This window comes from Ictalurus furcatus, chromosome 14 (assembly GCF_023375685.1).
Source record: "Ictalurus furcatus strain D&B chromosome 14, Billie_1.0, whole genome shotgun sequence".
NCBI classification, from domain to species: domain Eukaryota; kingdom Metazoa; phylum Chordata; class Actinopteri; order Siluriformes; family Ictaluridae; genus Ictalurus; species Ictalurus furcatus.
This window is the reverse complement of record NC_071268.1, coordinates 29,142,509-29,167,415: the sequence shown is the minus strand read 5'-3', so window position 1 is coordinate 29,167,415 and position 24,907 is coordinate 29,142,509. Positions and strand designations below refer to the sequence as shown.

General features: G+C 39.6%; 1 protein-coding gene across 1 annotated transcript; it reads left to right on the top strand.

Moving 5' to 3' along the window:
* Window positions 1-5,500: 5,500 nt before the first annotated feature.
* LOC128617784 (uncharacterized) lies at window positions 5,501-18,561 on the top strand. Its single transcript, XM_053640930.1, has 7 exons — window positions 5,501-5,504; window positions 5,604-5,674; window positions 7,384-7,575; window positions 9,970-10,057; window positions 10,169-10,507; window positions 15,611-15,670; window positions 16,354-18,561. The coding sequence occupies exons 1-7, from the start codon at window positions 5,501-5,503 to the stop codon at window positions 16,443-16,445; spliced, it is 846 nt and encodes a 281-aa protein (XP_053496905.1). The 3' UTR covers window positions 16,446-18,561.
* The last annotated feature ends 6,346 nt before the right edge of the window (window positions 18,562-24,907 follow it).

The window sequence follows — 24,907 nt, the reverse complement described above, 5'->3', positions numbered from 1 at the left end:
GTTTTTTAACCATTAAGCCTTGGGGTAATAAGGGAATTGAGTGAAATCTTTTACTTTTTATCTGTACTCAGACATATAATGTATCTTAAAAAGAAAGCAAAATAGATGCATAATATGTCATTTGTGACTGTTTTTATTACAGTGTATATCAGAGTGCTATTATTATACTGCATGGCTGCACTGACTAACTATAAATAAAAGCTGCAGTGTGAACAGATACTGAATCACATGAGTTACAGGAACATTCCGTTGTGCTGTGGTAAACAAGCTATTGGATTCTGCCTCTCTTCATGACTGGCTTTTTACATACTATATTTGTCACAAAATAAATTCCATTAAAAATTATATACAGCTACAAGATTCATTTCTGTTTAATGCTACCTCTAAATATATTATTTAAAAACTTTTGTTTTATACTTTTTCAACACTTATAAACATTACAGTTCATTAAAATAACATACAGTGTCTCACAAAAGTGAGTACACCCCTCACATTTTTGTAAAAATTTGATTATATCTTTTCATGTGACAACACTGAAAAAATGACACTTTGCTACAATGTAAAGTAGTGAGTGTACAGCTTGTGTAACAGTGTAAATTTGCTGTCCCCTCAAAATAATTCAACACACAGTCATTAATGTCTAAACTGCTGGCAACAAAAGTGAGTACACCCCTAAGTGAAAATGTGCAAATTGGGCCCAAAGTGTCAATATTTTGTGTGGCCACCATTATTTTCCAGCCCTGCCTTAACCCTCTTGGGCATGGAGTTCACCAGAGCTTCACAGGTTGCCACTGGAGTCCTCTTCCACTCCTCCATGACGACATCACGGAGCTGGTGGATGTTAGAGACCTTGTGCTCCTCCATCTTCCGTTTGAGGATGTCCCACAGATGCTCAATAGGGTTTAGGTCTGGAGACATGCTTGGCCAGTCCATCACCTTCACCCTCAGCTTCTTTAGCAAGGCAGTGGTCGTCTTGGAGGTGCGTTTGGGGTCGTTATCATGCTGGAATACTGCATACTGATCATGCTCTGCTTCAGTATGTCACAGTACATGTTGGCATTCATGGTTCCCTCAATGAACTGTAGCTCCCCAGTGCCGGCAGCGCTCATGCAGCCCCAGACCATGACACTCCCACCACCATGCTTGACTGTAGGCAAGACACACTTGTCTTTGTACTCCTCACCTGGTTGCCTCCACACATGCTTGACATCATCTGAACCAAATAAGTTTATCTTGGTGTCATCAGACCACAGGACATGGTTCCAGTAATCCATGACCTTAGTCTGCTTGTCTTCAGCAAACTGTTTGTGGACTTTCTTGTGCATCATCTTTAGAAGAGGCTTCCTTCTGGGACGACAGCCATGCAGACCAGTTTGATGCAGTGTGTGGCGTATGGTCTGAGCACTGACAGGCTGACCCCCCACCCCTTCAACCTCTGCAGCAATGCTGGCAGCACTCATACGTCTATTTCCCAAAGATAACCTCTGGATATGACGCTGAGCACGTGCACTCAACTTCTCTGGTTGACCATGGTGAGGCCTGTTCTGAGTGGAACCTGTCCTGTTAAACCGCTGTATGGTCTTGGCCACCGTGCTGCAGCTCAGTGTCAGGGTCTTGGCAATCTTCTTATATCCTAGGCCATCTTTATGTAGAGCAGCAATTCTTTTTTTCAGATCCTCAGAGAGTTCTTTGTCATGAGGTGCCATGTTGAACTTCCAGTGACCAGTATGAGGGAGTGTGAGAGCGATGACACCAAATTTAACACAAATGCTCCCCATTCACACCTGAGACCTTGTAACACTAACAAGTCACATGACACCGGGGAGGGAAAATGGCTAATTGGGCCCAATTTGGACATTTTCACTTAGGGGTGTACTCACTTTTGTTGCCAGCGGTTTAGACATTAATGGCTGTGTGTTGAGTTATTTTGAGGGGACGGCAAATTTACACTGTTACACAAGCTGTACACTCACTACTTTACATTGTAGCAAAGTGTCATTTCTTCAGTGTTGTCACATGAAAAGATATAATAAATATTTACAAAAATGTGAGGGGTGTACTCACTTTTGTGAGATACTGTATATAATACACATTCATATTTGCTCCTGAGAATAATAAGGTGAAATAAGGGTTAAATGGCTGGTCTGTACTTTTAAAGCTAAATGAGAACCCCAGCAGTGTCATATTTATACTTCCAAACTCTGCCAGGATAAGAGGCTCTATTTCTGTTAGAATCATTCATTATAATTTTTGTTATAGGTGTACAGTCAGTAAATTAAAAGAGATGACATGATCTGGAGTGTTTGTTTTGAACAAGCAATCGTGTCTGACAGGTCTGACAAGTTTTACCTCTAACACTCCTGTCACGCAATAGAAACTCCCTTTACCTGGAACATGCCTGAGCAGGATTCCAAATTAATCTTTACAGTACATTGCAGAGCAATGTAGAAGTATGAGAGTATATATGCAAAAAATGTGGCCATAAAAAAATTCCAGGATATCAGCAGTTTCTAAAATACTCAAATCAGTCAATCTGGCTCTAACAACCATGTCACAGTTAAAGTCACTGATAATATTTTTCCCCGCATTCTGATGTGTAAACAAAGCTCTCTGACCTGTATCTGCATGCTTTTATACAATGTGCTGCTTATACATTCTGCTGCTGATTGTTCTAATGAGTGTTCAAACTGACGTAAATTAAAGTGTTCCAAACTAAATAAAAATGGAATAAAAAAAAAAAACATATAAAAATGGTGAACATATGACACTATAAAATGTCTTCAGTGGTAATTGAAGACATTCCTTTACTTCTCACTTCCTACAAATTCACATCCCACAATCAGTTCAGGCTATCTGCATAACAGCTTGTGACTAACTTCATATTATCTTCATACAGTAATTTAATTAACTTTTCTCAGTTGCAGGCAAACAGCTTCTCATTGTGCAGCAAAGAAGAACTGAGAAAACAGTTAAAAGCTCTCTTAAGACATTGATAGCCACTGTGGGGCTAGCTGACTATCTGATTTCCCAGCTAACGGTGAATGAATATTGAGCTGTGATTTACAAATTTGGCTTCAGCATTATCTGGGAACAAACAGCATTTAGCCTTTACCAGCTGCAAAGGCAACATACAGTTCTTTAGAGTTGGAACTAGGTGCATAATGCTATGCAGCACCACAGCTGAGCTTGCAGGGGATGCTTACAAATGGCTTAACCTGGCTATATATTGGCCATTGTCATTCGTAGTCCATCACTCGTAATGCACAAAGCACCATGTTCAGACAGAACCACAAGGCCAAAACTGCTGTCATCTGATTAAAATCTTATGACATTGCCTCAAGCACATCACAGACAGGACATATGCTACACTTACTTAATTGAGAGCAATTGCCTTAGATTGCAGCTGTTGACCACAGTGCCCCACCCAGAGGAAGGGAAAGAGCTGCCAACTGGATGTTTATGATTGGATGTTTTTCTGATGCAGGAGCTGTTAAATAGAGTTTCTGCTTCCTAAGATACAAGGATATTAACTTAACTTCTGCCACTGACCCAGGGATTAGGGCTTAAGGCCTACCAAATTCTACCAAATTCTACCCACTGGGTCAATGCAATGGCATAGTGGTCTCACTATTGAGAAAACGCATATTCAATAAAATTTAATTTCTATAGGACTTTTAACAGTGGACATTGTCATAAAGCAGCTTTACAGAAATCCAGATATAAAATTGAAATTGAAATTTATCCCTAATGAGCAAGCCAGAGGCGAAGATGGCAAGGAAAAACTCCCTGAGATGACAAGCGGAAGAAACCTTGAGAGGAACCAGACTCAATAGGGACTCCATTCTCATCTGGGTTACACCGGATAAATATGCCCAGAAGACTGCCCTGAACCTGTCCTCCAAACATTTTTGTTAACATTAATATGGCTTTCTCTTCTAGAGCTGCACACCCCTCTGGGAAAAACCATGTCTCATGACTGACCTAAATGATAATGGACTTCTGTTTCTGGGGATCATGAGTTTGCATGAAAAATAGTCGATAGACTTGGGATTTATTTAATAATAATAATAATAATAATAATAATAATAATAATAATAATAGACTAGAGATGTATTTTCTTAAATAATTATAAATAATTTTATTATAGAAATGGACTGATACAATAAGCTTTTCCACTCACCACACACTCATTACTGATTCATGAAAAGCCCAAGGGGAAAATCATTGGCTTGTATAAATAGAGAACCATGTGACTTACAGGAACACAAAGTACAGCTCATAGCCTTTACAGGAAAGCAAAACCAAGGCATTATCATACTTTCGGTTCCTCTTGCTCTGGCAAACAAGTTGCTGGGTTAAGCTTCTGCTTAGGACTGTTTTTTTTTCATGAATTGAGTCATTTTTTTAGCCTCTACATCAGTCTAACAATATTTTCAAATAAAAATATTACACTGTCACTTAAGTTACTTTCACAGTTAAGTTCTTAACATTATCTCTGAATATATTATTTAAGAATGCATTTTCTTGATCACTGAGATGAAGATAGAGATAAGATTTTTTTTATTTTAAAGGAGATTAAGTGATCAAAGCTGTTTTCTTTTGAGGAAACAGTACTATATCTAGTGTCCCAGCAGGTTTGTGTTTAAGGTCACAACATTATTTCACACCAGGCTGGCACATAAACTAGGTTTGTGTTTTTCATCATGTATCACATGTCCATATTATTCAGTATCGGACATGTCTGAACAAGATGAAACCCTGCAGAACACATTGTAGGCATGTGGGGCTAACCAACGTTTATGCAGAAATGTGGTCATAAAATCCCCTCCTCACTTGATCTTTAAGCGGGTGAAGTGAGTGGGGGATAGTAGCTCAGTAAGGTTTATTTAAGGTTCTGTGCACTGCCAGAAAGAAACTTGTGGCTTCTTGAGTAAGGCCCCTGTACCCAAGAACAGCTAGGCTCATTGGGCTGTACCTAATTTCCATTTTACCTAGAGTATCTGCTGCAGGAAATTTTGGGCCACTGCAGCCTGCACTGGCCCTGCTAGCTCACAAACTTCAACTATGAAATTTATTATGCAATCTGACTTGTATTTTTTAGAGAAATAGCATAGCAGAACTCACGGAGACTGGATACAGATAAGGCAGTGTTATTCAGCAGTCAGCCAGACAGCAAAATGAACCTGGCTGGCCCAGCTAGGCCCAGGATTACATGCTTCACTCAAAAAGTGGAACATGCAACAAGAAACAATCTTTTACAATGAGTCTTATATGCAATTAAAGCATCCATGTACCTTTAGGGAGTGTCCCTTATCTCAGCTTGCACCTTCTTCCCTAAGTCGGCCCTCAAGTTTTTTCTAGTATAACTTTTGCCTACATCTGCTCTCGGACGTCATTAACCAATATCTGTTTTTCTTTATTATTTACTACTTTTTGGGAGGCCTCTCCTTATCTACCAGCCTCTTTTCCCCTTGCACCTCTCTCTCTCTTTCGCTGAGCCATGGGTAAGTACAAACTGTTCCTTATCTATCCTCCTTTTGCTCTCTGTCCAGCCCTATGTATATTTTATGAGTATTTAAGTATTTTATATCCCTAATTTCTAGATGTACGATCTAAACCCATCAACCCTGGTTCTTCTAAACAAAACCCTAGATCATCCTTTAAGATGAAGACGGTGACAGTTCCCTTCCCAGACCCACTTCACCGGGCCCCTTCTCAAATGGCGTAAAGTGGATTCTGGCACTCAAACACGTTTAACCGTGCTGCCTTTCTGGAAAGAGAGAACGGAGGCCTCTACACAGACACGCATTGCTATTCCTCCCCCAAGAAGAAGATCTAACACATTCACTCAAACTTCTATTTAAGTGCCCTACATAAAGAAAAGATATTCGGATGCAGCTGTCCAAACATACTACAGAATGTCTAATGGCACGTAAACTCCCCAGATTCCTCCTGCTTCTAAAGGCACCCAGCCCACCCAAATCCCCTGGGCATGTAAACAGGAAAACTATGCATCCCCCAAAATCTTATGTAAAACCCATGACTGTTAGAAAATAATTATTTTATGTGTTTTACTTAATTAAACTACATAAAGTTTTCTAAACTTTTCCCTATATTCGTGCGAGTGTGTGTGGGCGTGTCTATTGTACTAAACAGTACATTTTCTTGTTGGTACCATAAAGCGTACACCTTTTGTACATTTAGTGTCTTTCACCTGGAAATTTGAATGTAGTGTACTTTTAAAAATAATGTAAGGTGCATAATTGGACCACTGATGTGCCTTTTGAAACACTAAACTACATTTTCTGAGATTTTAACAGAGGTGTTTGTGTGGCACATCATGAAAGACAATCTTAGCATCTGTTAATTTTAACTGTAGGAGAAAACTGGTTCATTTTGAGCTTCTTTACACTATTTTTATTTTCCTGGTTTAAAATCTCATCCTGTCACAGGCAGTGACGTGGCAATGCACTATAGTACTTCAATGACGCGTCTGTGTCTCATAATTATTCATGAGCCTGTGTGTTCTTATCCTATGAGAAGATGCTGTCTCTTAATTATTCATGACAGCACTTGGTGCTTTCCTACAGATGTAGTATTTGAGAGAGGCGTTCAAATGGGTCGCAGGTATTTGTTTCAGCTGTGTAAGAGTTCGAGTGTGTTTTCTCGGGAGACCTATGAGAATTGGAGAAAGGTGGACTTCGGACTTGCTCATGAAAGCAGTTTGTGTCTACACAATGATGCCGTAGTCCCAAGGACTTTTCCATCCCTTCAAATGAGGCATATGTTTAATTTTTAAACATAACCGTTTTACTTGCCTTTTGAGCTAATTAAACCACTTAAAGCTCCACGGGCCTTTCAAATAGATAGGGAAGAAGACCTGCACCGCTATCTATTGTGTCTCCGTTTAGCCCTGGGTACTCAGGAGGAGAGAAGTCCTCTGCCTCATCTGCAAACTTCTATGTCACTATCCATCTTTATTGTGAGCCCACTCCCCCTCCCTTCTTCGCACAGCCACCCACGCCCATTTCAGCTGCATTTTTCAAAAACATTGAGAGGTAGACTTGAGCTGAAAGAGGGAGGTTTCATGACCCTTTAAAAGCTCATTAAAGTTGCATCTACCCAGTAAAAGAGACGTAGTAATGGTACATTTATGGTAGTACTTCCAGCAAACAAAGAAATGTTTGCTACCTGTATTTTTAAACGTGTGTCAAAGCACAAACATAGCTCACCTTGCTGCGTTTGCATTTATTTATTAGTTTGTTTGTTTGTTTGTTTTAGGTGGAGTAATTGAATAATACTACATAAACATTATTGCTTCGGGGAAACCCGAATGTAATGTTAGTTTGTTTTTAAACTCAAGAGGTGCAGACTTGTTTACAGGAAGTGTTTTGCAACTATGCACACGGCCTGGCTCGGGATAGGCGTGGCGGAGTGTGTATGCTGAGATCTGCACACGGCCCGGATAGGGTTTGGTTTCTGCACACGGCCCCAAACTTTCATGTGTTTACGAGTAAGTCGGAGACTCGCTTTGTGAATCTGCGGAATATAAACGCGGTATTTCCCTTCTCCGAGGTAAGAGTCTACAGGATTTACATTCACATTTATTCATTTAGCAGACGCTTCTATCCAAAGCGACTTACAAATGAGAAATATCAATAAATGGTAATATAGTACACCTAAAAATAAATGTCTGATTCGTGATTCGTAGAGTGATTTGATAAAGAAAGAAATCAGATTAATGGGACTTGGTTAAACTAATCTGGTTAAAACCTATATATATATATATATATATATATAATAGTAAAGTATCTAGTGTATGCAGTCTGTACTACTCTATATTCCACACGAAAGTGCATATTCATGTGACTGGGTTTTTTTTCTCTTTCTTGAGACTATACTGCAGGGGTGTCAGACGTACGGCCGGCAGGCCAAATCCGCCCGGCAGGATGAATTTTGAAAGTGAAAAAATGCATAAAAGACGCGAACTAGAATTTTTTAATAAAATGATATTCCTAAATTATCCGCTAATTATCCGCAATGTTTTAGTCAGAGTAGAAGACGCGGCACATCGCTGGAACTCGGATCGAACAGCAGATGGCAGCAATGCGCCTTCTGCTGTTTGTACCAGTAATTCCAGTGACTGTAATTCACTGTAATTCCAGTGACTCAGGATTTGTTTATTCGTAGACAACCAGTGTTTGTTTTCAAATGTCTATAGTTTATTTCTACTGACAAGTAAGTCTAATATATTTAAAATACTGTTATGTAAAGCCAATATATACAGTAGAATACAGCTAAGAAATAATGTATTGCCATCATCATCATTCAACACTCAGCATGAGGAAGTAAGAGGCGTTATTGAAATGTGACCTTTATGGGAAACAAAGGCAGCAGTAGAAGGGTGGTGACTGGTAGAAACTTCTAAACACATTTTCTTTCTATTTAGTCATATCAAAAGTTTGGCCTATTTTACACACTGTGTTCTACCTTCATCAGGGTAAGATCTTTTTCTTAAAATGATATTTGAATTGAAGAATTTAAAAACTTCATATTTTTATTGTGACACTTTTGTGTTACATCACACTGTTGTTTAATTATTCAGGCGTTTTAATTACCAGATGATCATACAGTTACTCTGTATTGTCCATAGTACCATAGTACGAGAGAAGATCGATAGACCTGTTACTAGTTTATTATTATTATTATTATTATTATTATTATTATTATTATTGATTGCTTTATCATTGCTGCTGGTGTTAATGATGTTCAGTTTCAGTGGTCTGGCTGTGCCTTTGAGTGTGTGTGGTGGTATGTATGTTTAGGCCCAGCAGCTTGGCTGGAATCAGTAGGAAAGCCTGTTGAAAACTGATTGTGTTTTGTGTTTTATAGCATTTTTGCTTGCTTGGTAGTTGTATGAGTAAATGTGACTGGTTGTACTGAGTTTGTTCTTTTTTTTTTCCTTTGGTAATGACATTGATTTGATGTGATGTCTATTTGTGATGCAGCATCCTGTCATACTGCATATTAGTGGTACAGCCTTGATGGTTTGATGGTATCCTTCCACAATTATAAGCAAAATGGCGGCTAAAGTGGTTACAATAACGGCTGTTGAATATCTTATAGCCCTGGTGTCATGGTGAGGTTATTTGAAGGTGGTTAAATTGCGGGAGGATAGCACTGAAGGCCTAGCTGTAAAATGCATGACCCGCCGCTGGTATTGACATTTAAATGTTGTTGATATTTTGACTTGGAAATGGTGGTGTAAATTGGTCTAAATTCATACAGCTTTAAGTCCTTATGGCTAACATTAACTTTTGTGTAGTGTAAGCTGGGACACTGGGGGGAAAACATGTTGGTGTGTGTGTGTGTGTGTGTGTGTGTCAGAATGGGCTGTTTGTCTTGCCTGCATTTTTCACAGAATATTCTTAAAAATAGCAATGTAATTTATAACTGAAGTTAGGAAACACTTAGTTTAAATAGATGTTCATATTTATCTTTTATGAACACATCCTCATATACAAAACACATGTGCAGTACAGGTCATTGCTGGAAAACTGTACACTTGAACTATTTTAACGTACACAAGACAACAAGGATTCAGTACTATATAATATCTTGGTAACACAACTATCACTTTAGTTAAAGGTTCCTGTAAGAAAGACATATGAACTCCACTGAGTGGTAACTGGTGATTAAATAATGTACACGGAAGCTTAGTTTCTTGAGTTGCTTGAAAAGAAACCATTAGGGCTAGGCATTTAGAGTCATTTTACACTGATAAAACTTGTGATTTACACTGATACTATGGCTTTAGCTATATTGCTTTTTAGGCAAGGATTTGTGTTCTTTAATTTTAATTATTATATAATTATTTAAATGAGAATTTATTGATCAGTTCCATCATATACTGTTACCTGTAGATATTCGTATAAATTTCTCTGTTAAATCCTGTTGTGCTTGTTGTAGGAAACTGGCACACACTCCTCCAGAGACTATCTGGGCATCATGACCACCTTTTTTCCCATTTGCATTGTGTGGATCACCACCTATGTGGGTAAGTATCCTGCTTGTTTAAATAAAATAAATCAATTATATGTTTCTTAACATAAGAGCATTACCAAAAAGGTGTTAAAATTAATCTAAAGTTTTAATTTTCCCATCTCAGGCCTCCTCTCTGCAGAACATGTATTTGGCAAAGAGAGTTCCACAGTTGTCCTGCCATGTACACTGAGAGTTGTAGGTGGAACTCCATATATTAGGTGGAGCACTGATAAGGATGATGTGTTTGAGCGAAAAGGCAAGGAGTCATTTCAGGGTCCTGGATATGGGGGCCGTGTGAATGTTCCTGAGACCCAGCTGCTTAAGGGGGACTGTTCCTTGGAGCTGAAGAATCTTACACTTGCTGATAAGGGTGTGTACCAGAGCTACCAGGCAGTGAGACGCACAAAAAGATCTACACATGTCGATGAAAAATGGGATCTAATCAGCAGTGTCACAGTCGATGGTAAGTGGGTTACTCTAAAAAATAATAATAATAATAATAATAATAATAATACACAGTGACACCAGAAAACGGGATTATGTGGAAATTTATTAAACTTGCTGTTCAACAGAAATTGTTTATGTATGCCTATTTAATGGCATGCAAATGAATGGTGTTTTAGGAGAACATAAATCAACGGGCCATCTTTGAATTTCTGTTTCAACACATTCAGCCATTTCATAACAATATTTTTAAATCAGAATGTGTTTAAATGGTATGCACTTATATAGTGCCTTTTAACCTTAGTGTTTCTACAAAGCGCTTTAAACTGTTTACACACACCTATACACACACACGTGCTAGCTTACCATCAGGAGCAACTTGGGGTTCAGTGTCTTGCCCAAGGACACTTTGGCCTGTGGACTCAGGAATCAAACCACCAACCCTACGATTAGTGGACAACCTGCTCTACCACCTGAGCCACAGCCTCCCCATGGGGTTTACCCATGAAAGCAAGAATTAACAAATTTTCTTGGTATTGACGAGGCTTAAAACACTTCAAACTGAAGCTTCAAACCACTGGTAACAAATACAAGTTTCAATGAATAAATATATAGAATTCAAAAGGAACAGTAAACGTGCAAAGCAACAAGGATGATGAGAAACTAGAAATAAGAAATGTCAAGCAAGAAGGTCTTTACCACCTTAAACACTTAAGGGACTTTAAACTGCCCTCTAAGGTGTTAAAGAGCTTCTGCTCCTGCACCATCGAGAGTATCCTGACAGGAAGCATCGGAGCCTGGTTTGGGAACAGCACCAAGCAGGATAGGCGGCTCTCAAGAGGAGGGAGTGATCAGCTGAGTGTACCGTCCACACTGAGCTCCATGACCTGCAGTCTATCTAAAGCAAGCAGTGCTGGACCAAGGCCAGGAAGATAATGAAGGACCTCAGCCATCTGAACAATGGACTCTTCTCCCTGTTGCAGTCAGGGATGCACTTCTGCTCCCTGAAGGCCAACACTTACTGTACATAATGAGGACGAGCTTCTTCCCACAGGCCATTCAGGCCCTCAACCAGGACAACACGCAGGACTATTTATACATGCACAAAAATACAGACCTTAGATTTCTTTGCACAACACCCAACATTCCTGTCAACACACACGGCATATCTTGTATTTATACATTTTTATTGCAGTGTTAGCTTCTTCACTACACAACCTCAGCTCAAATGCACAGCACTGTATTGTACATACAACTGCACACATCTGCACTTTTATTCCACACACAGTTCATACTTTTTCTGACATCTATCTTTTATATCATTTGTTTATATATTTTTTTCCCTCTTTCTATATAAGCAAATTCTGCTTTTATATAAATAAATAAATATATTTTGCTTTTACAATTCTGTTTTATGTCACTGGACAATCATATGCTGCATTTTACTCCATGTTGTACTGTGTAAGGAGCTGTGCTGACAGGTGTGATTTGTGACAGGAAGGGAGGGGGTCCTGGGCTGCTGGCCATAATGTCCACATGTGGCAGGGGACTGGATGACAGCATTGCCCACAAGGAGCAACAATGACTGATTTAGCGGGGTCTGGTGGAGGCAACAACGGGTCAAGTGAAGACCTCATTTGGACCTCAGTTCATATGAACAGTTATGCTACGATGGCTAAGACTTACAACTGCTATTAAAGCCTTAGCACTTCAATTACCACAACAGATTTCCTTTGAGGAAGCCTGACCAAACTTACCCTCTGCACAGGCTGACTGCCACCCCTATGCTCTAGGGATCGTGGAAGCATGTAGTGTGACCAGTTGTGAAAGCCCTGTGATTGCAGTGGTAAGTTGGTACAGACATTTTTGTTTTTGTTCATGGATTCAGTTTTGTCACTGCAACAGATGTTGTCCCACTACCTCGTCCTCCAAACTGAATGTTGATACATGCCCACTTGGATGTTTGCCTGAATCCATTATTACAGAATGTTATTCTGTCGAGACCCAGGAATAAATGTAAAATAAATAAATAAATAAAATACAGAACTTAAAAAACATGGTTAAATATTCAAAATAACTAGGATTACAAGAAACAAGAACATGAAACACAATCTGGAAATATGTATATACTGTACAGTATACACAGCATGATTAACTTCACACAAGACAATAAACAGGAAGTCAGAGTGACATCTTTAAGCATATTCCAGGCAATATAGTTGAAGATGCACCACACTCTCCAGATTCTAAACTTTCACACTAGTGACCTAGATAAATATGGAGAGCAGAGAAGAGATTAACAAGAGCCTTGTGGTGGAAGGACTGAATCCCGTTGAATTGTGAAGGGGCTGTTCAATGCTGGAATATCTCAAGTTGGTAAAGCACCTCAGAGAAGTGCACATAACCAGAACATCATACAAATACCACCTTCTTCAAAACGAATAAACGCCAATCATTTTATTCACCAAGCAATGTTTGGAATAGGAGCTAGTGTGTGGGGGGAAACACAGAGCCAAACACACAGATGAACCATGTTTGCTGCCAGCTACTCTAGATCAGGGGTCTCAGACTCGCGGCCCGGGAGCTAATTGCGGCCCGCGGAACGATATTTTGTGGCCTCCTACTTGAAATCAAAGCTTAGTGTTAGTGCGGCCCGCGCGTTTTTTCCTCACATGAACCTGCGTGAGTCGTTGCCCTGGGCGTTTTATATTTTTTAACACTTGTGGGCTACCATAGCTCAGGCTCGTGACAACAACACGAATTATCAACGTTGGTCACTTGAAACGTGTTTCAGGAGTGTCACCCAGTGCAAATACATTTTTTTGTCACCCAGTCATGTCTTTTTCAAAACCTGCCGTGAAGAGAAAGGTTGGCGATGAGCACAGACAATTTCAGGAGAAGTGGGAAACGGAATATTTTTTTGTAGAGCACAGGGGCATTCCGACGTGTCTAATATGCACAGATAAAGTTGCGGTGCACAAGGAGTATAACATCAGACGTCATTACTCAACTAGACATGCTGAGGAGTACTGAGGCAACAAGATTTTTTCAAGAAAGCAAGCAAAGAGAGTGATGCAGCAGTCGAAGCTAGCTACGTGGTGAGTGAGATGATTGCTAAGGCAGGAAAGCCATTCAAAGACTGCGAGCTCATCAAACAGTGCATGTTACAGGCTGCAAGTATAGTCTGTCCGGAAAAGAAAGGTCAGTTTAGCAACATCAGCCTTTCAGCCAACACAGTGGCGGAGCGCATTTCTGACCTGTCGGATAACATTTACGATCAGCTGCGTGAGAAAGCTAAACATTTCCATTCATACTCAGTCGCTCTTCATACTGCGCAGCTCGCAATATATGTCCGTGGTGTTGATGACAATTTTGAAGTGATGGAGGATTTGCTCACAATGATTCCAATGCATAGCCAGACCACCAGTCAGGAGATATTCCGCCAGCTGTGTGATGCCATTGTGGATGCCGGCTTACTATGGAAGAGTTTTGCTGGAACAACAACCGACAGAGTGCCATCAATGACAGGGAGGAGAAATGGACTGGTGGCACTTGTTCAAAGAACACTGGAAGAGGAGGGTGTGGAAGAGGCCATTGCTTTGCACTGCATTATCCATCAGCAGGGCCTTTGCAGCAAATGCCTGAAGTTTGACAATGTGATGTCTGACGTTGTGAAATGCATCAACCATATCAGATCCAGGGGCTTAAAGCACCGGCAGTTCCGCGCCTTCTTGGAGGAAATAGAGTCAGCATATGAGGATGTGCTCTACTTCACCGAGGTACGTTGGCTTAGCAGGGGGGACGTCTTGAAGAGGTTTTTTGAGTTGAGAGCAGAAGTGAAAGCCTTCATGGATAAGGATGGGATGGCTGTTCCTGTACTAAGTGATCCCAAATGGCTAATGGACTTAGCTTTTCTTGTTGACATCACACAGGAGCTGAATGTACTGAACAAGAAGTTACAAGGCCAGGGCCAGCTTGTCAGTGCTGCATATGACAATGTCAGAGCATTCTCCACAAAACTTGTGTTATGGAAAGCCCAGCTTTCTCAGACAAACCTCTGCCATTTCCCAGCATGCAAGGCACTCATGGATTCATGCACACCATTCAGTGGTGAGAAGTATGCCGATACCATTGTAAAGCTACAGGAAGAATTTGATCACAGGTTTGCAGACTTCAAGACACACAGAGGCACGTTTCAAATTTTTGCTTCGATGTGGAAGATGCCCCCGGTGCTTCAGATGGAGCTAATTGACCTGCAGTGCAGTTCTCAACTCAAAGCCAAGTTCAGGGAGGTGAGTGGAAAAACAGACAAGCTTGGACAATTTGAGAGAATTGCCCCCCACGTTCCCTGAGCTTTCCAAGATGTTCAAGCGAATCATGTGCCTTTTTGGGAGAACCTAGCTGTGTGAAAAGCTCTTCTCCACTATGAACTTTAATAAATCAAAGTTCAGGTACAGACTTATAGATGAGCATCTTCGAGCCATACTGAGGGTCTCAGTTGCTTCCTCCCTCAAGCCAAATGTGGCTCAGCTGTGTAAGAGGAAGCGCTGCCAAGTCTCTGGCAGCAAGGAGTAGGAGGAAGTAAGAGAAGCCTATGTTCTGAAGAACCGTTCATGTTCTGCATGTTCTGCATGTTCTGAATTGTTATTATTAAAGATTAAGAAGATTGGATCGGTTGTACTGTTTTTGGAATACTTGAAACCCTTTTTTTGTGGAATACTTGATGTGGCCCAGACTCACCCAGACTCTACCTCCAGCGGCCCCCAGGAAAGTTGAGTTTGAGATCCCTGCTCTAGATTAAGAAATGCCTTCAGTGGTGAGAAAATCTGGAACATTTGTTCTTTTTGGTCATTTTTCCCTGTAAGTGACACACTATGCAATTAAAATGGGAATATCTACAAATACATTTTTGTAGTTGTTGTTTTTTTTCTTCCTATACCCTGCCCAGAGACATGCAGAGGTGTATTTCCTTTGAAAAACGGTTTGAATGGTAGTCACCGGTTGTCAACATATTCAGCTGCCATTATTCAAAATTCATTATGAAATGTACAATTTATCATATGGTTAAAAGGTTAAGATAAAAGATAAATCTAATAAGGGTGTGTGTTTTTTCCCCTTGCAGTAACACCTGTGCCATCTAAAGAAACAAATCAAAAGTCAGTTCAACTATCAGTTCCCACAGGTGAGTCAATATCAAACTTGTATATTTAATTATCTGCAAAACACTTAATTTCTTGTAAAACCAATAATTCAGTTTATTTTAAAATGGACTGTTTATTGTATCCTATTTTTGCCCGAACCCGATGCTCTTGCAGAAAGTTTGACCAATCCCACCAAGGTTTACATAATATATAGATTATGTCATGGATATTTGGCCTATATACACCAAATACAGTCTATAAATATTTGGACATTGAAAAAACTATACGTAGCTGTTTACCACAGTGAATTGAAGATCAAATTAAAAGAATTAATATCGCTGCTCTCCTCTGCAGTTTTAATGGAAGTTTTTTTTTTTTTACGGCAGGAGATATTTGGAAAATTAATTCTTGAACCCCAAATAAATACTGGTCCTAACAAGACAAGCACTCAATCACAAATTCTTTTGTTCCACATGAGAAACAAATGTCATTGAGATAATAAGTAAATTACACATTTTAATCAGGTCGGTTACATAATAAACAGTCAGTTATAGCTGTTGTGTTAATATGTAATAAATATATTAATATTACAGGATTTCCTGCACATGGGCCACTAGCATGGACCATGTTGGCTAAAACGCAGAGTAATGTTAATAAAAGTGTGTGTGTGTGTGTGTTGTATCAGTTAAATTAGATATAACGATTAAATTGTGTGTCTTTCCAGGGGATGCGAGAACGAACTGGCCTCACCCACAGGTCATGGTCTTGTCCCTCTTCTCTTGTTTTGTCTTCCAGCTTTTTTATGAGGAAACGTGAGTGAGATCTAGAGTTGTGCACAGGATGGCGTGTTTTAAACCAACATCCACCGAAAAAAGCTAATTTTACAATTTCATAGAAAAGCTGCTAAAGGCCATTTATACCACAGATATTTGACAATGCTAGCAATTTTATTTGCTAAAAGTTTATATACTTTGTGTGGTGAAGGGGCTTAACTCAACTCAGGATTTTCTCTGTGAGCTTAATGCTTTTAGTAGGGCCATCGTTGGTGAACAGATCTTAGGGGAGGGGTCAGAGAAAGACACATCCTAATGACCCCCATGAAATGTACAAAAAAGATGAAAAGTACCTTGCCTGGGTTAGGTTCACCAGGACCTAGTCCTGGAATCAGTCTCGAGGGTCATGACTGCAGGTGAGCATCTGGTGACTGGACGACCCACTTCACTCGGTCAGGTCCAGCCTGAAATGGTGATCTGGAAACATCTTGTATTTTCACCACATGCAAGAGAAAGGGAAGGGGACGGATTGAATGCCAAACTATAAACCAGGAATTATTAGTGTGTATGATAAAATATAGAAAGTGTCAAATCATGTAATGCTTTTGACATTTTCATTGGATTCTGCTGGATTGCTGGATCCCAGTCCTGTTTGCACAACTCTAGTGCTTTGCACTCTGTGGGGAACTGAGAGTAGGATGCTATTTCAGACACAGAAAAACTTACCAAGTCCCAAAGAGCATTCCATCCATCCATCCATCTTCTACCGCTTACTCCTTTTTCAGGGTCACGGGGAACCTGGAGCCTATAACAGGGAGCATCGGGCACAAGGCAGGGTGCCAATCCATCGCAGGGCAAAGAGCATTCCACACTTTACCTATTTGCACACCAGTGGGTCTAACACAATCTTTGAAGCGAAAAGGATGGAAATGTGTAAATAAATTATATATATATATATATATATATATATATACACACACACACACACACACACACACACACACATACACACAAACACATATGTAGCTTTTATGAGAGTTACCTAGATGCACTGTAGTTTTTGGCCTTTTATTTATACAATTCATACTGTAAATATTTTTCTAGGGAGAATAGAAGTAGAAGCTAAAGATGTTATTAGTCATGTATCAGCCAGAATGCTGCCCTTACATAGATTATATGTTATGGGATAGGGAGCTGATTTGTAGTGTGATGTGTTTTGTACAAAAGGTAGTGTTTTACATCTATCTTTATCTATGGAAAGCAGGCACATCTGAGTCAAATTATATCAAAATAATAAAACTAACAATAAAAAAAGATTGTTCAGTACAATAGAAATAAAAATAAAGTAACTGTATAAGCAATCACAGTGTTTTAAAACATCCCAAAGTACTGAAAACAATGCTTTATCCCAGTCCACCTGTGTAACGTTAATAAAACCCCTTGCTGTTCATCAAAGGATGAATTCACGAACACTGAATTACACTGGAAATTTAGCTCATAACCAACTTGTTTCTATTGTCTGGAAAGGATTTTGGATAATCAGTTAATCCAGGTTTAAGGAATATTCTCACCACTGATCTATGACTTCCAATAACGCATGCATCATTCAAGAAGGGAAATATGTAATCTGCACAATCTTTGCGGTGAAATAAGTGTTGAAATGAGGAAAAAACTGCATGGCCATGGACTGCATGTGTAGATGAATTGAAGCATTGTTGTGTACACAACAAATTGTGAGATTTCCTGTTAGACAGATTTAAAAACATTTTAAACCCCTGTATTTATCAGATTATGATTGGGCCAGGTGTGAAATTTTATGTTAATACTCCTTTTAGTGAAAAAAGACCAAGTAAAGCAAAAATAATAGATTGCTTTGAGATTATCAGAAAAGTAGATGGTATCATTTCTGCCCACTTTCTGTAGAATATGCCTTATATTAACATCACAAATTGAATTGATTGATCAGCACTCCAGGAAAGCAAAATCTGCAAACTTTCACAAGTGTGAAACTCTTCTCTGGCTATGTTCTGGAAACAAAATGTATGCTATATAAACAACCTGTAAACTATACAAAGACCTAGATCTTCTGCACTGCTAAATAAAATTTGTAATAAAAATGTTTTCTACATTGTTGTTGCAGTATTAAACAGTAAAAGACTCTTATGTGTTGTTGGGACTGTTATTGCATATAAGAAATTATGGGGAATACATCTGGAATGAGATGTTCATCCAAGGCCAAGTTATCACAAAGGGCATCATGGGCTGCAGCCCAGGACCCCGAACACTAGGGGCCCCCTTTAAAAATTAGACTGAGATCAATGCATGAACATAGGCTTAACTGTTTGCCAGTGATGTCAAGTGAGTACGACATTGATATGTCAACCTGATATTAAGGATTTAATCGAGGAATTCCCTTTGAAGAAGAGCAGGAAGAAGCCCTTTTAGTGCTGAGCGAGATTTAATTAATTTTATTTGCTGGGCTGTTTCTGCTTTGTAAAATTATTACTCGATACCACTGTTTAATTTATGTGGATTATTTTTAGCCTATATGGGTTGATATGCTTTCTATATTTGTCTTTATTTTTAACTGATCAACAAATTTAATGCAAGTGTCCAATATAACTGGGGCCCCAAGGGATGCATTAGCCCCGGGCTCTGCAAAGGATTAATGCGGCATTGGCGGTGTCCACAAACTTTTGGGTTATAGTGTATTTCCATTAGGGCTGCACGATTATGGCCAAAATTATAATCTAGATTATTTTGATCAATATTGAGATCTCGATTATTTATCATGATTATTCATTGATTTTAGAGACAACATATTTTTATTGCACTTTCACATTTAAATAAACAGACCGCTGCTTTCACCTCCATGTTGTGCTCCATTCCTGCTAATGTACAAATCTTTACATCAAATTCGACTGATCCTTAAAGTGTATCTCGTGGAAGCAAAATATAAATAAAATTGTATCCAAAATATAGGATAAGTAAAAATGCCATCAACCAAATGAAAATATGCATCAAATATAATATGCAACCAAATAAAAACAATTCAGGCGAATGCAGAAAAGTCAATAACAGTGTTTACAGGAGGAGAGATGCAGACCAATCACCCAATAGGGAGGTGCAGGGACGACGTCATTTTGTACCAAAACCCAGAAGTTATCATCACACCGGTCCCACGACAAAAACTCTAGGCTTTTCACATAGACTTTTGAATTTTCGCAAAAAATAATCTCTGTGATCAACAAAAGGTACACGTTTTGTCCATCAACAACATTTATGAAGTTTGAAACCTAAATACAATCTCCAGAAATAAACAACTAACCGTACGCTATAAACGAACTACACCCCGGTTGCTCGACTTCAACGTCGCCATCACGAAGCCTTCCACTTCTCCAAACTTTATTTAACAACGTTTTCCATAATACGGATTTACAATTTGTGGGGAATTGTGCACAGTACACCTGAACCAGTCCCCGACAACATCTGCAGTCCCATTTAGCAACCACCTTTTTCACACACGTAAAAGCTTTTTAAAAAAATCACGATTGGGGTATTACTGGTGTATTTTAAGTCATAGAATAAAACGTGAAAATATTTTGAGCTTGTGTTCACCGCAGACTTTATTTCAGGCTTTTAACCGAAATCCCATTAAAAAAACCCATCGACTTCGGGATGATGGAACCGGAAGGGCTGAAATGCTAACTCGTTTCTGGGTCATACAAAATGACTTCATCCCTGCAGCACTCTATAAATTTAGCTAGTTATACATGTCCATTAAAAGCAACTCCACAGTGAAAACATGACCTAGTGAGCATTAGCTAGCTAGTTCCGAGATGTAGATTTTAGGCATGCAAGTTTTGTTAAAGCAATATAAATTAGGCATGTTGTGTAACTAGCAGGCCAAGCCTGTTAAAATCTTAATTAGCACATCAACTTAGTATTATGTTCATGAACATGTTTCTGATTTTGACACACAACAGCACAATGTGACATTTTAGAAAAGAAGTTCTGGCTTGCTGTTACAAACCACCACTCTCCCACTATGTTATTTCTACCAGGAGATGCAAGAGAGTAAGACATCAGAGTGTCTCACTTAGAGGTCTGGATTGGTTGATCACAATAAGCATTACTAATGAAGAAATTTTGTATTTGCATATCGCATCCTGGGTATTGTAGTTTCACTACATTGGGGGGGGGGGGGGGGATTCTGTTAAAATGCTGACAGTAAGCAATGTAAAACTCTGCAACAGAATATTACATTAATGACAAAAAAAAATATTAAATTCTAATTTTATGCCAGAAAGCGTCCCCTGACTTCATCCAGCCGATGAAAATTAGAAAATAGTGTAGATACTTACCTGTGTACACAGCAGTTGCTACCTATAAAATGTATGATGATTGTGATGTAACTTGTGTCAAAGGCTGTTGTCTTAAAGAGGTGGTTATCCAATTATGAGAGAGTGGACAGCAATTTCACACACACACACACACACTATATATATATATATAGAGAGAGAGAGAGAGAGAGAGAGAGAGAGAGAGAGAGAGAGAGAGAATTGTATGTAATTTAATCACCACGCACTCTTTGGGGGGGGGGGGGGTCGTATCCCTCCAATGTTGAGGCAATACCAATCTGTCCCCCACAATATACAGGAGAAAATATGTTCTATATGTCCCACTTTAATGAACCCTGCCAACGGATCTGTCTTTTCTTCATCTATTCTATTTATTTATGTCTATTCCTTTTTAATATATTTCCGTTTGTTAAGGAAAATAGGTGTGCAACCCCCCTCCAATTGTATACTTGGTTGCGCCCATACTCAACACAAGTTCGTTGATTTATTTCAGCAGCTCAGTCTGTAAGAAATGTCTCCAGGACGTCCACAGCATCTCACAATTTCCCCATGCTGTGGGAGCTTCTATCACTCAGAAATCACGTGAATTCAAACGTTAACTGTAATCCTAAAACTATGTTCTAAATATGCGAATTTTCAGTATCAAACTTTGGATGTTGGGGCGAGGCTTGGATTCCTTCAATGTCCATACTATGGTTACGCCCTTGGTACTGACCCAGACGCAACCTTAATTTAACTCTCTGGTAGTAAACAAAAAATAATAAAACTTTATAAAAGGGATGCAAGATATATTAGGGGAGTAATTAATTGTTGTTTTTTTTTTAGTAACTATAACATGGTTACTCGCCCTGTGCTGGAATCCAACCCAGGTCTCCGTGTATGGGAGATCTGTGCAAAATGAGTAAGCCAGTTAACAGTTCCTAATAGATAGGGCCCAAGTGCAAAGCAAATAGGAATAAACAGAAGAAATCAGAAATTAAAGATCCCCCAAATTGTGAGTCGAGCCTACAATCTCAAGGGTTAGAAAGCCAAAACAGAAAAGCTCATGAAAACGAACACCAAAGGTGGAATTAAGAGTACAGTGTGCAGAGTGATTATTCTCACCTGTGTGTAATTACTGGAAGTGATTTGTTTGTGTCTCTGTGTGCTTCTAGAAAGCCCCGGACTAGTGATGTGTCATTCATGAATGATTCGTTCATTTTGAACGAATCTTTACCATGACTCGGTAATTTTGTCTAAGGTCGTGATCTGTTTTGTGAGAGAGAGAGAGAGAGAGATAATTCTATTCTGGTGAAATTACTCGAAAAAAGATTCGCTCATTCTGCTGAACGAGACTCAAAGATCCGAGTCAGTAAATTGACACAAAGCCGGATGTGTCAAAATGACACAAACCTGCCTCCAGCTTCCTCATTATCTGCCCAAACCTGGGAAAACGTTACACACAGGCTTCTGGAAATATTAAAACTTTGACTAATTATAAACTTTCGGAATGCCAGGGAGAAAACTGCTAACTGCTTGTTACAGGAAGCGAACCAGAAAACAAAATCGTCTAGTGTATTCCTGGCATTAAGTAGCCAGGAGTCCAGGTGTGGTTTATTACTTCTGATTACTTCAGAGTGGTCCTGTGGCTCCCTCTGGTGGCCGAACACTCATTAAAATAATCCATCCATCCATCCATCCACCTTCAACCGCTTACTCCTTTTCAGGGTCACGGGGGAACCTATCCCAGGGAGCATTGGGCACAAAGCGGGGTACACCCTGGACAGGGTGCCAGTCCATCGCAGGGCACAATCACACACACACACACACCCATTCATACACTACGGACACTTTAGACACGCCAATCAGCCTACCATGCATGTCTTTGGACTGGGGGAGGAAACCCCGCAGCACGGGGAGAACAGGCAAACTCCGCCCACACAGGTGGGAATCGAACCCCCAACCCTGGAGGTGTGAGGCGAACATGCTAACCACTAAGCCACCGTGCACTCATTAAAATAATAATTCTATTAAATGGGGACCAGTCCCATGGAAAACACAGAAATCAGACCCAAAATCAGACCCAGCTTGATGATGTTTGAATCACCAAGATAAGTAATAATGTGCTTAATATTTGCACATATAGGTGCTTATTTTCATTCCAAACACCTCACACTCAGCAGCGAAATGTATAAAGTGCATATTAGAGGCCCATTTCAGAAGGTGCCAAGAGAACAATATCATCTACGAACAACAGGAAAGTGTGGAAATAAATTATTTATTAAGCAATGACTACCCATTATCAGACCACTGGCTCACACACCTGTCAAATAAAATCTCTTGCATTTCAATGGTATATCAGTGCCTCCCACATGTCATCAAAGCTCAGTTACCGGTTAATTGCAGAAATTTCTGGTTATGGATAGTTTGCTAAACTTTCTTAATGCAATACTACACTGGACAACAATTTGTTTACAAAAGTGTTGCTACCACAGAAATGTTCGCTGATCACCACAGCATTCTTCAAACTGAACACAAATACAATTTCGTAGTGTCATGGAGGAGTTTAGATAAACACACATTTTACTTTTACCCCATGGGTAAGTTTGTATTGTCATCCAGCTGCATGTAGTTTGGTGCTCTATAGTTCCCAAGAAAATTTTCAGAAACATTGTTGAATGCCTTCCTTGCAGTTCTGTCAGGCCCCACTAGTAGTGGTTCAAATTGCCTGTCATTGATGACCTGTTTGATTTCTGGTCCCCAAAAAAACCCTTCCTTTATCTTGTCATCAGGTATGTTGAAAAACATCTGTCTTGCATTGGAATTCTTCATTTTCCTTGTTCATTGCTTTCACACAAAAAACATCAGTCCATGTTTTATATGAAAAAGAGGCAAACATATTTTTGTTGGGTTGACAAATGCTTTATGCACCATATTTTTCTGTCCTAGAACCATATGCTTACTGTCTGACCATCACAATTTTATGTAATGAGACTAGCACAGCTTCCTATTCACAAATGAAACCTAGTATTTGGTGTATCCGAGCTGCATTCCTAGCATGTGTCATGTGATCTACATTTCTTCATTTGCATTGTACACAACATTGAAATTAAGGAATGAAAACACTAAAATCAGTGTGTGACAAGAAAATACACCCAAAACTTTTCAGGTAGCAAGAAATTTATTGTGCATTGTAATAAACATGCTGGAAACAAAACAAAAAATGTCATGGTTGCTCAGTGAACTACTTATTTTGTGCACTGCGGTGTCATCTATATACACTTCATAGATAATGCTATTGTTACGACCCCGGTCTAATAGGTTCTAATAGGGTTACTTACAATAATTGGTTGGGGAAAAACTTTACCACCAGCTAAGTCATTTTCCAATATAACAACATCAACCCCTTCCACAGGAAGTTGAGAACAAAGCCCAACAGTAACATCTCCCGTTATCAGGCGTGTTTTGAGGTCAATTTTGTGTAGAGGTACTTTCAGAGACCCTACCCCTATACCTCGCAAAAGTACTTCAGAGCCTGTGTACGAGTCAGAATGTAAGTGTAGTACATCACAGAGCATGAGAGACTGGGCAGCTCCTGTGTCCCGTAATATCGTTACTGGCGAATATTCTCCATCACTACTGCTTGATACACACCCCTGTAGCATGAATGGTTTATTCACAGAGTTCTCAGAGGAAAGCATCAATCCATTTCCAACAGTTTGCAGAAAACCCCCACTTTTAGGCTTAAGTGAACTGTTTTTCTTCTTCCAGACTTCACAATCAGCAATAAAGTGACCTGCTTCAAGACAGTAAAAACACACTACCATTTACTGAGTGGTTTTGAGCAGCTCTAGGACTCCCGTAGTCATTTCCCCGTCTGGATTTGACAGCAGCAGTCCAACCTTTTCCCTGCCGGTCAACCCCATGAACAGTAGACTTATCACTTCTCAACACTGGATAAAAAACAGTCCTATGTGTTAGTATAGGAGAGAGTGTAAAGGAGAGTAAATCAAACTCCATATCTACCCTCAAATCCTACTCTTTTTACCCACACCACAAGGAAAATAGCCAAGCAAAAAGTAGTGAAATGACTTACCCTATGTACAGCCACAACAAGGGTTTCATGGATGACTTTATGGGGTCGGATGACCCTGTGGAACAACGG